The 11,449-nt window shown below is 40.2% G+C and overlaps 2 protein-coding genes across 2 annotated transcripts in view; both read left to right on the forward strand.

Moving 5' to 3' along the window:
• The first annotated feature begins 606 nt into the window (after positions 1 to 606).
• Positions 607 to 3,264, forward strand: lbx1b (ladybird homeobox 1b). The gene is made up of 2 exons (XM_023422039.2): positions 607 to 1,281; positions 1,811 to 3,264. Exons 1-2 carry the CDS (start codon positions 954 to 956, stop codon positions 2,296 to 2,298), a joined length of 816 nt encoding a protein of 271 aa, XP_023277807.1. The 5' UTR covers positions 607 to 953; the 3' UTR covers positions 2,299 to 3,264.
• A 5,084-nt stretch (positions 3,265 to 8,348) lies between these two features.
• Positions 8,349 to 11,449, forward strand: part of cenpk (centromere protein K) — a 6,571-nt gene continuing 3,470 nt past the window's right edge. Inside the window, exons 1-9 of the mRNA XM_023422024.2 lie at positions 8,349 to 8,408; positions 8,687 to 8,788; positions 8,899 to 8,955; positions 9,395 to 9,458; positions 9,751 to 9,797; positions 9,910 to 9,992; positions 10,147 to 10,245; positions 10,484 to 10,619; positions 10,732 to 10,785. Coding sequence (XP_023277792.1) covers positions 8,406 to 8,408; positions 8,687 to 8,788; positions 8,899 to 8,955; positions 9,395 to 9,458; positions 9,751 to 9,797; positions 9,910 to 9,992; positions 10,147 to 10,245; positions 10,484 to 10,619; positions 10,732 to 10,785 — 645 coding nt within the window. The 5' untranslated portion in view covers positions 8,349 to 8,405. The remainder of the gene's footprint in view (positions 8,409 to 8,686; positions 8,789 to 8,898; positions 8,956 to 9,394; positions 9,459 to 9,750; positions 9,798 to 9,909; positions 9,993 to 10,146; positions 10,246 to 10,483; positions 10,620 to 10,731; positions 10,786 to 11,449) is intronic.

Genomic DNA, 11,449 nt, shown 5'->3' on the forward strand with positions numbered 1-11,449 from the left:
GCGGGGAAATTTGAGAGGAGATGAACTATTTCTCGGATGATATAAAAGGAGCCTTTTCGCCTGAGTTATGGCCCGGATTTGGCGTTGCTGAGAGGGATGCATGCTGCTCCTTCTCTCCCGCCCCAGAGGAGGTATCATCAGAGCTGATATATGGCCCAGCTCTACATTACCTTTATAAAAACAAAGGATCATCCACGCTTTGGGTCGAGGGAAATATCCTTCTGACTATAGCTGCGACATCTAAACTAATGCCTGAGCCGACTTGTCTTTTTGACAACATCCAGATAATCCAAATAGTTTTAGATAAAAGACAGAAACTCCTGCTGCTGAACTGAAACTCTGAACTTTAACGCGTAAAAACGCTTAAATAGGCTACGCATTGTGATTTCTCTCCCCCTCATCTCCCTCTTTCTCTCTCTCTCTCTCTCCCTCTCTTTCTGCTTCCCCTCATTTACCCCATATAGCCTACCTATTCCGGTATCTCACCACACGACTAAATTAGACCAAAGATGATAAGAGCACAAAGCATTATAATTCCGCCGGGCTCCTCCTCCTTCCAGCCATGCGTCCTAATTAATGGGACACCCCCAGTCGCAAAAAGCCCTGCACTGGACTGCAACATAGTCAAAGAGTGAAAGGGAAGAGGGCGAAAGTGCCACTGGAGATAATTGATTACCTACCAATCAATGATAACTTGTTAGTAATCGTCAGCTCTTTGGACCTCGCCATTTTCAGGGAGGCATCTCACTCCTGCGGACTTGCTGCTCCCGAGGATCGACACTTTGAAGACACCCCATTTTGGAATAAGATTTTCTTTTCTTCTTTCTCCTCTCCGTATCTTTGCTTGGTTTTTTTTTTTTTTTCTAACCCCCTTACTGTTATGTGACTTTTTCCCCTCGTTTTTAACCGCTGAATATTTCAACGAAGTCCTGTATAAACTCTGCGCACAACCAATGATGACATCCAAAGAGGTGGCCAAATGTGATGCAGTGGAAAACAGGAGGCGAAGTCCGCTGGACCACTTGCCGCCTCCTGCCAACTCCAACAAGCCGCTGACCCCCTTCAGCATCGAGGACATCCTCAACAAACCGTCTGTGAAACGAAGTTACACAATTTGCGGCACGGCTCATCTAATTTCGTCCTCTGAGAAGCACCGTCCGTCCAGCATCCCTCTATCCAGCCGGGCTCTCCTCACCCAGACCTCCCCGCTCTGCGCGCTGGAGGAGCTGGCCAGCAAGACCTTCAAGGGGCTGGAAGTCAGCGTGTTACAGGCTGCGGAAGGTAAATCTCCATCCCCCCAACAAACAAATTAGAAATACGCCTTTTTAAAATGTTATCAACCCGTTGTATTTGTTTCCTCCCATCTCTGTAATCTAAGGGCCTGAACCAGACAGAGATTTAGTTTGGTTACTCCTTGTATTTTGCACTCTGTGGGCTAATGGAATATATTCACTAAAGGTGCTTATTTAATGGCCAAAGATATTTTTTTCTTTTGTGTTCAGGAGTGCATATTTTTTTCATTTAGAAAATGTCTTATCGAACAAAGGCGCAATATTCTGGGTTAATCTTCAACGAAATAAATCGCCACCGCTTTTCTTTAATTTCAGGGCCTCATGTGTGTGGTGCTCAATATTTCCCGGTGGTGTCTGTGTAATATTCTTGTAATCACCTGTTCCCATAAGAGATTAAAGCTTCCAGTGTTTCACAGATCACTTAGATGGTTATTTTTGTCTTAGGATCACTTTTACGCGCATTGTGCAGCGGTGCACCTCCATGAATCAGTGATTCTCACTCCTTCTCTCCCTCACAGGCCGGGACGGGATGACTCTGTTCGGCCAGAGAACCACCCCGAAGAAGCGTCGGAAGTCTCGGACGGCGTTCACCAATCACCAAATCTACGAGCTGGAGAAGCGCTTCCTGTACCAGAAGTACCTGTCCCCCGCAGACCGGGACCAGATCGCGCAGCAGCTGGGACTGACGAACGCGCAGGTCATCACGTGGTTTCAGAACCGGAGGGCCAAGCTAAAACGGGACCTGGAGGAGATGAAGGCCGACGTAGAGTCGGCCAAGGCCATAGGCCAGGTCCCCTTGGACAAGCTCGCCAAGCTGGCAGACCTGGAGAAATGCGCCAACGGCACACTGGGCCACCCGCGAGCCGAATCCCCCGCGCGGGGAGGCCAGCAGGAGCACGAGCTCGCTCAGAAACTGCGGACGTCGCCGCTGTCTCCGTTCTCAGACCACACAACTAGTAAAGAGTGCTCAGAGGACGAGGACGTGGAGATTGATGTGGATGACTGATGGCGCAGCGTGGGGCTGAGAAGTCGAGAACACAAAAGGACGATTTAAAAAACCCTCTCGAGGACTTGTAACTTACTGCTTATATTGTATACCATATCTCAGAACATGTACCAAAATGTAATGACTTTTATATCGGCACAGATAGACCTATTCATAGTGAAGCATGAACACAGAACAAGAAATATGCAGTGGTATTTTACAATGTATTCATTAGCAAACTGTTACTTCTTGCAATCAAAGCAATATGGTCTAAAATGACATGAGTAACTTATTATTTTTTTACACTATAGACCAACACGCGCGAGCGCACGCGCGAACACACACACACACACACACACACACACACACACACACACACACACACACACACCTGTTCCATTGCTTCTCCTAAAAGACCTATCCTCACACACACCACGATGAAAGTGCTCCAGTTTTCCATATTTTTGCATGTAAATGCATGATTTGATTTGTGATCATTATCTATTTATTTTTACTTTATTATTTTTTTTTAATTTAAATGCTTTTGTGTTTTCTGTGAGCCAAGTCGCCATTGAGTCACTCTTGTCACTGCCGGCTCTGCTTCTCCTCCTCCTCCTCCTCTTCCTCCTCCTCATCACCATCATCATCTGACTGTAACCCTTGACTTCAGCTCACACTCTTCGTCCCGATGCTGCAGTGCATGATGATGATGATGATCGGAAAAGGCAAACTGGGACATTCACAGCTCTGCGTTTTATGGGAATGCTCAAAGCGATGGCGAGAAACAACAATTACTATTGCGGTGATTTTGACAAGCTATAGGCTACTTTTTAGATTTATTGTTTGGATACAATAGATTTACAGTTATAAATTTGTTATGTTTTGTACACCTGTAAGTGCCTTTCTAAAATCAGGACATTATTTGAAAACCAATGCACAGACTGTAATGTATATAGGCTACTATGGGAATAAAATGGCTTTTCTGAATATTTCTTTTATGTTGCAATTTTTCAATTAATATGGAGGTTTTTATTGTGGATATAATAGCCTGGAGTTTTCTTTATTATTGCGGACAAAAAATTATTTTGGAAACACGCTCTCCTTGCCAAATGTGGGCGGGTTAGCCCATCAAAAGCGGCCTGTTTAGAGTTATTATACTGAACTATTTTGTCCCTTTGTGTCCTTTTCTACTAGGATGCTCTAAACATTTTGTGGCCGGGAATCTCACGTCCCCTTTCACACCCTAAATGCGTATCATGGCTTCTTGACCCTTAGACGTGTTTCTCCATTCGTGGCAAAAATTTATGTGAGAAACACAAATCTGGTGCCGGGGGAAAAAAGACGAGGATGCCACAAAAACACAAAGTTTTGGGCCAGTTTCTCCGGGCCTTTATAGACCTTTTTTGTTCTGCGGGACTGGGCCGTAATTTTGAGCGTAAAGCATGAAAAGTGGGGACAAATGAGCAGCGTTCCCTGATGGGACGAGCCACAAAGGAGCAGGGCCGGTCCCCCGCAGGCAGCAATACTGAGACAAGTGTGTCCCACCGCACAGAAAGGACGCAAACGTTTGGAGGCCATATGGTTTTTGAAATTTCCTCACAATTTCAGACAATTTGATGGATTGAGTTAACCCTCCATTTAAACAGTTTAACTGGGTGCGAACAAAGGCCATAATGCCTACATAGACTCTCCCTTCATGAGGGCATCTGCGGCTATTAATGTCTAGCCCTTTTCTTTGCCTGGCGTTTTGAACAAGTCAATGAATTACAATGAAACTGGCCCTTTTTGTGAGCCGCTTGTCTTTCTCCGCTTTTTAGCTGTGGAATAATATGTTTGACTTCTGTCCAAGAACGTTTCTAAACAAGAAATGGATTTTGTTGAAAGTGTTTTTAATGTTAAGTAGGGAGCCATAAAGAGTTTAGACTGTGACATTTATGCCAAAGTCTGGTTAGGGAGTCTTTTGTTTGTTTTCTTCTCATCTTTTTCTTCTTCTGCTGCCTCTTTATTTCTTTTGTCTTTAAAGAGTTTAATGAAGCTGAAAACATGGTGATGTGAGAGAGAGAGTGAACTCAAAAGGCTAGCTCCCGTTTAACCCTCTTTGTTAACAGAAATGATAAGTAGAGCTGTCTTCTTGTGTTTGCTTTTTTTGTTTTTGTTTTTTTTTCTTACTGTTTTTTTTTTTTAAATTCAGGATGACCTGAAAAAGTTTATAGTTATATAGTATATATAGACTAGGCCTATAGGAATATAGCTATTGAAAACTAGGCAAGAGGCAAAAGTAGGCCATCTTTCTCTCTCTCTCTCTCTCTATATATATATATATATATATATATATATATATATATATATGCCTACAATACATAGAATTTAAAGTATATATCCTTATTTAATAAATAACATACTACATTGTAGTAAACCAATTATTCAATTCAATTCAACAACTATAACTCCTCCTGTGGGCTCTTTAACAATAAATCAGTTGTAATAGTATAAATAATTTCATAGGAGAAGTTGATAATACAGATATATACTGTACACATTAGACACTTTAGTCCCTGTATCTGTTTACAATTACATTTCATTAGGCTATAGTGTGTTTTAAACCACCTACTAAATGTTTTTATACTGCCTATAAATGCCAAATATTATACTTATTATGTTTAGAAAATCAAAGGTAAATCTGATGCTAAAGCTACCTGCAAAGAAAACAAAATATGATTCTGTGTATATTACATATACTACACTGCGTGTGTGTGTGTGTGTGTGTGTGTGTGTGTGTGTGTGTGTGTGTGTGTGTGTGTGTGTTTGTGTGCGTGCTTCTGCAGCCTATTCTGAATCAAGCATATTTATGAAGGGAGAGAGTGTTAAGGCAGCCTAAGTTTATGGATTTCACTTGCTTATTTTATGAGGGCTTGTCAGGCGGGCCCGCTGATAAGTAATACTACAGTCTGAGGGACCACTTCGTGGTAATTAATCTGGAGGTCTTAAGTGTATTTCAGTATTTCACTTCAAGATGGAAAAAATCACTACTTCAATCGTCCGGAAAATTGAAGTTTGATGCATGAGTCCCTACTGAAACAATAGTACAGCCCTCGCTCTTTTCATCTCTCCCCTCCCCTTTTTTATACTCTCTCTCTCTCTCTCTCTCTCTCTCCATCTCTCTCTCGCTTCCCCTCTCTCTTTTATTATTTGCACCTTGTGGAAAACAGTCTCAGGTGCAAAGTGTAGATTAATATTTGAGACACTGGTCGAGTGACAGCATTTAAGCACAACAATGAATTAATTAGTTTAATGTTTGCAGAAAATTTGAAAATAACGTATATCCATAGGCCTCAAACAGTCCCTCAATATATTATCATCATTATTATTATCATTATCATTATTATTATTACTATTGAATAAGTATAAAGAGGACATCTGTAAATGACTTTATATTTGCCTGCATGGAGTTAAATCACTCTATATATCTAAATAGAGCTGAATTGTAGAGTTTTAATCATAGCCTTCCTGTGGAGCCAGTTAATACTTCAAACTTCAATTTTACGGGCGATTGAACTAAGCATGTTCCTGACAGAATTGATGTATGTATTAATTTCCTTTAACTGTTGATTAATTAGGCTGCGCTGAAGGCTCAAATGGAACGGTTTGTTCACAAATTTGCATATTAATCAAATTCTAGTTGATCATTCAAATAATCCAGGCTGTGTGATTTTTTGGCTGAAGCTTGAAAACATATACCAGGAAAATCAGTAAATACACACATGCATATTCTCAACTTCTGCTGCTGCGTGTCTTCCAGATTATCATCAAACACTGAGAAAGAGTCAGTATGGCTGTTTGGACTAGAGTGCTTCCCTAGTCTTGTTCCATCAAATCCACTGATAGATTCACTGGATTACAACCAAACAACAGCAAATCTATATGTGCCTGTGTGTCATGAATAAACAGAGAGAGAGAAAGAGAGGAGAAACAGATGCAGATTTGCTTTGAACATTTCTGTTCTGTTTAGTAGAAAAAAAAGGCTAAACATTTTCACAGACTGCCACCTAGTTGATGTGGAAGTTAATCTGCCGCAGTGATACAGTCTCTGTGGCAGCAGCAGGCTTCAGATCACAGGTGGCTGGAGTTTGTGGGATGTTAAATATTACTGAGAGGCAGCAGAACGATAAAAAGAGCGGTTTTATAAATGTTGAAACAGCTTCCAACTGATACTGTGAGATGTCAGAAAGGCTACAGAAAACAATCTGCAGGTAGATTTATTAAATATCAACCTTGCAGCTCATTCTGTCTAAAATTAAATGTTTAATGAGTTACTATATGATTCTTGTAATATTTGTTGAATAGCTGGTTCATGATAAGCAGGCTTCCTTTGCTGGCCTGACACTGGTTTAAGTCTAAAATGAACATGGTCAAAACTGCACCAGCATTTTGAGCTTCATATTCTTCAGCAGGGATGTGAATCAAGATTGTAAAGAAAGTCTCTGCGTCAAAAACTAATTCTGCAAGTCATTAGCAGTAAATACATAGGATTTCAAATAAGAATTATCATCGATAAATGTGGGGGTCAAGCGTAGACAAGAAATAAAGAGGGCAAAATTTTATAATTATGACATCAGGTGGTAAAGTTCCTATATAAATAAAGGAGAACTTGATTTCATAGAGCAAAACAATTATAATTAGCAGATAAATGAATAAATAAAGTGAAATGAACATAAGGTGTCCCTGATGTTAGTGGAAGGCATCAGAAAGCACATCCATATCTGACTTATTCATCCTTTAAATCAGGTGTCAGACCAAAACATGTTGGTTGTGAAAAACTGTCAATGTTCAGGCTGTGAAATGAAATGAAAAACAGGAGGGAGGTGGGGGGAAAAACAAGGAAGTGCAGATGTTGACAATAGCTGCAAACTCCAGTCAGCTGCTTGGCCACTGAGGAGAGAGGCAAACAGAGACACCTGCTGGTGTTTACTTGACAGTGAACTCCACTGCACTGAACAGTTAATCAGCCATGCTATATGTGTGCGTGTGTCAATGAAATATTTTACTTAATATTTAGTTTTGTAAAACACATTTTGCATTGCATTATCATAATTGGTCTGATTAGACAAGTTGTGCAAGATTTACTGTGTCTTAATGTAAGGAAATGTTTGTATGAAGACCCCTTCCTCTCTCTCTCATTAAAAATGTCTTATCAGACCTATTTGAGAGCCAGTAATAGCAGACCATATTCAGAGTAATCACAGTCCTCTGGTGCTGCATTACTGTCCAGCACATTTTGACCTAAAATGACACCTCCTGCACTCTCGCTACCAGACCCTCACTACATGCTCCTCTACTGAAGAACACTCACACTGTTTTACAGGCTGGTGGGATTAATGAAAGAGAGACTGAAAATATAATATTAACAACATATTTCACATATATTCAGATTGCTTTATGTGTAGTAGCCTATCTCATAGAGTTGGATAACATACCAACAGTGCAGGCTATTGATCTTTTACTTAGCCAGAAAAAGAAAGATTTCTCTATTAAAACCTTACTAACCTGCAAAATGGCCACTTTCAAAGTCTATTGGATTATTATTGCCAATACAAAAGCATTTCCTTGTTATAGCTGGGTGGGAATGAGCTCACTTTAACTTTGGTTCTTTATATGTTGGCTAGGTAACTCTATAACAATGTATTGTGTTTCATAAGATGATCATTAGTTTGTGCTTAAATCTTATAAGTCTTGATCTTAAAATAACTAGAGAGCTTTCAAATAAATGTAGTGGGGATGAACACACGGTTTCTGCATCTCTGTAAGGATGATGTGTGTGTATTTACAGGCAACTGAGGGACAGATTGACAGTCTGGACAGTTTTGTATTGACTTACTCATTTCCCCCGGAAATAATAGTATTGGTGACAACCTAATGTACAGAGCATCGGGGTTTCTGCCCTAAAATGTGTAAAGCACACGTATAAACACCATTTTCCGTACTTGCACAGTCCTGCGCAGCTTCACCGCAGCATTAGCGCGCCTCAGCACTCCACGCTGTCGCAGGCACCACGTCATCAAAGTTGGCGGTATTTTGAAAAGGAGGCGTCTGTTGTTGTGGTCCGCTTAGTGAAGAAAAAAATACAAATTATGGTAAGACTACACGTCTGTGACTAATTCTTGTGGTTCAGATACATACATAATAACGTAGAGTGCGATATTTCTATATGTATTACAGAGAATATCTACTAACGTAAACTTAGACATTTTCATTTCTCCACGGTGAGCCATAAGTAGGCAACGAACAACTAACTAGACCTAATCTACACGCTGTGCCAAGTTTGCCGGTGCTTTACTCAGTTAGTAATGACAAAAAACACTTTCCCAAATCCAAATCAAGAGTTTTTGACTTTTTGTGTTTCCGTGTCGAGGCGGAGGTGAAGCCCGGCGGCCAGCCAGCAGCAGAGCTGTCGGAGGCTGCGCAGTCTGAGCTGCTGGACCTGTGTGAGGATCAGTTTGCTCAGCTGGAAAAGGTAACCTCACTTTTTAACCTTAAGATCCAGACTGTGCAGGCTGTCCTTTAATCAATCATTGGATGCACATGAAAGGTATTAACTGCAGACTGTGCGTCTCTGTGTTGCAGCTGCAGAATGAGATCATACTGTGTGAACCAGATTTATGTGAGAATCCACAGGAGCAGGTGAGATGATTGTGCATGTTCATTTATGAAATTTTCAGTGTCTCTGCAGTATCCCCCCGATGTCACAGATAAAACATGGAAAACCTTTCAGTTTACACTTGCCAATAATTTTCTTGATTAATCATATGGTCTATATATACTGTACTGTCATATACAATGAAGTTGGAAGCTAGAATGTTTGACAAATGATTAATCAGTTATCGTATAGTTACCAATTAATTTCCTATCAGTTGATTAATCACTTCAACATTTCAGCTTTATTCATGAGATATAATTTTAAAACATGACATTTGAATAAATGGCCAAGACAACACTTGTTGGTTCCAAAGATGTTAATATAGGGGCCGTCAGGAGGTGGAGCAGATCGTCCACTAACTAATCACATGTCATGGTAAATGTGTTGTGTGTTTTTTACAATGTAAATATTCATCTCCAACAGTCAGTAAATCGACTGATGGCAACAGACGCTGAACTGAAGCAGTGGCTGACAGTGGAGCCGAAATGTAAGTCCTCCATAAACACTGTGATGGAAACTGTGACCATAATCTAATATAAGTGTTTGCAACTGAATTATGAATATCACAAATCAGCACCACAGTTTTATTCCAGTTAAACTGGTCCATCAAACATTAATGTTTAATCACAATTTCATTTCAGATTTTGTGTCTTTATCAGATTGTGATTCTCTGCTTTCAAATCAGTTTGAAATTGTAATTGTTATATCTGCTGTATCCAATGTTATCTATGACAAAATTTGCATTCTTAAAATGTATTAACTTATTTTGCATCATTCAGTGCTGGCAGCAAATTCTGAAGTTTTACTTCAAGCTGGAAAAGAGGAGGTATGTTTATATGTAAATTGCAACACTGAGTATAATATGTCTCACTAAAATGCCAAATAAAAATGCATTGCTCGAGTTATGCAATGCATTTCTCTAACTTTGTTTTCCACAGATGCTCAAGCTGTGCTCTGAACTTGAGATGGTTCTTTCTTGCTACGAAGCAAAGAGAGACAAACTGAGAGAAACTAAAGAACTGTACGTAACCTTTAAGTTATACTGCAGCCTTTTCCATAACTTACTGTCCTGCCTCAGAGCACAAATGCTTTTGAGAGGTGAATGAAGAGACCTTTCAGAGGCTTTTCATTTATTTTGCTCTGTGTATTGCTCTGTTTCATGTTTGTGTTTTTAGTGAACAGAAGTGGCTGGAGGAGAAGAAACAGGTGCTGATAGCTGCCACTGATCACGCTGAAAGACTTCAAATGGAAAAGGAGAAATTATCAGAACACAGGTGAGTGTGACGGCAAAGTTGCAGTAAACCAGACGAGTCCAAGTTATGAGATATTTCTCCTCCGGAGAAGCATGTGAAGAGCAACATAAGTGTGGAAAGAGGAAAAATAATGCAAATTAATAATGCAAAAAAATGAAACTCTGAATTTTGTGTGTGTGTGTGTGTGTGTGTGTGTGTGTGTGTGTGTGTGTGTGTGTGCGTGTGCGCGCGCGCGCGTGTGTTAACATGCATTCCACAGTGTACTGCAGGACACTAAGGCCAAAATCCGGAAAATGAAGGTCTACCAGGAGAGTTTGATGGAGTCTCTGGGGGACGTCCTGGAGAAGCACGTTCCTCTCCCTCAGAATGAATCCAGTACAAACAGGAAGAAGAAGGTTCAGTGACCTGTGTTATGTTTGTTGGTTGTGCCTTTGCAGCCTCTTTACATGTGAAACCTGGGCTGTCACTGCTTCAGTGTTGTTTACCCACATTCGTTTTCATTTTCAGAACATTGAACTAGGGTTAAATGAAGACTTGATTTCTCTCAATGAAATTCTGGAGGTGAGTTTTCATGCACTACATAAACAGAATTGATGTTAAATGCATTCTCTTTGTTTAACTGACACCATCCAATATTTAATTTTGTTAATCCTAATAGGGGTTAGCTGTCTGTGAGTAAGGTTGTATTTTGATAAGGGATTCTAACAAGACATTTTAGATATTTTTAACAGTAAAATAAAACTTTTGCACAAGTGCAAATTTAATGCTCATCCTAAAACCTCAAAGATTTTTGTTATTCTGTCAAGGTAAAAGTGGGTGGTCAAAAGTCCACTTCACCCAAATCAAGTAAGACCTGGTGGATTCCCAGTTGTGCAGCTAGTTTCAATTTCATTCTTTTTTTCTTTTTTTTTTTTAATTAGTGCCACGGGTGCTCAGCTCCGAGGCACTCCTCTACAGCTAGAATAGCTGAGAGGAGTGCCTTAATATTCTGTTTCGGGTTTATTATTCTTCCGCCAAATTTCGGCGCGTAACTCGTCCCGCAGCTTTGAGAAAACCCCGGTAATATATACATCAAAACGTGCGTCTTGATCCCGCAAGGGGGGCTATGACTTTTGGTGTTAAAATTCCAATTTTTCCCAAAGTTATTCCCAAAAAACTGGGAATAAATAATGCATTAGAAATGCATTGGAATTTTCTTTAGAAACCCACCTTTTTTCGACAAAAT

This window comes from Seriola lalandi, unplaced genomic scaffold, assembly GCF_002814215.2.
Source record: "Seriola lalandi dorsalis isolate HSWRI2012SDOR001 ecotype SW California unplaced genomic scaffold, Sedor1 jcf7180002054678, whole genome shotgun sequence".
NCBI lineage: Eukaryota > Metazoa > Chordata > Actinopteri > Carangiformes > Carangidae > Seriola > Seriola lalandi.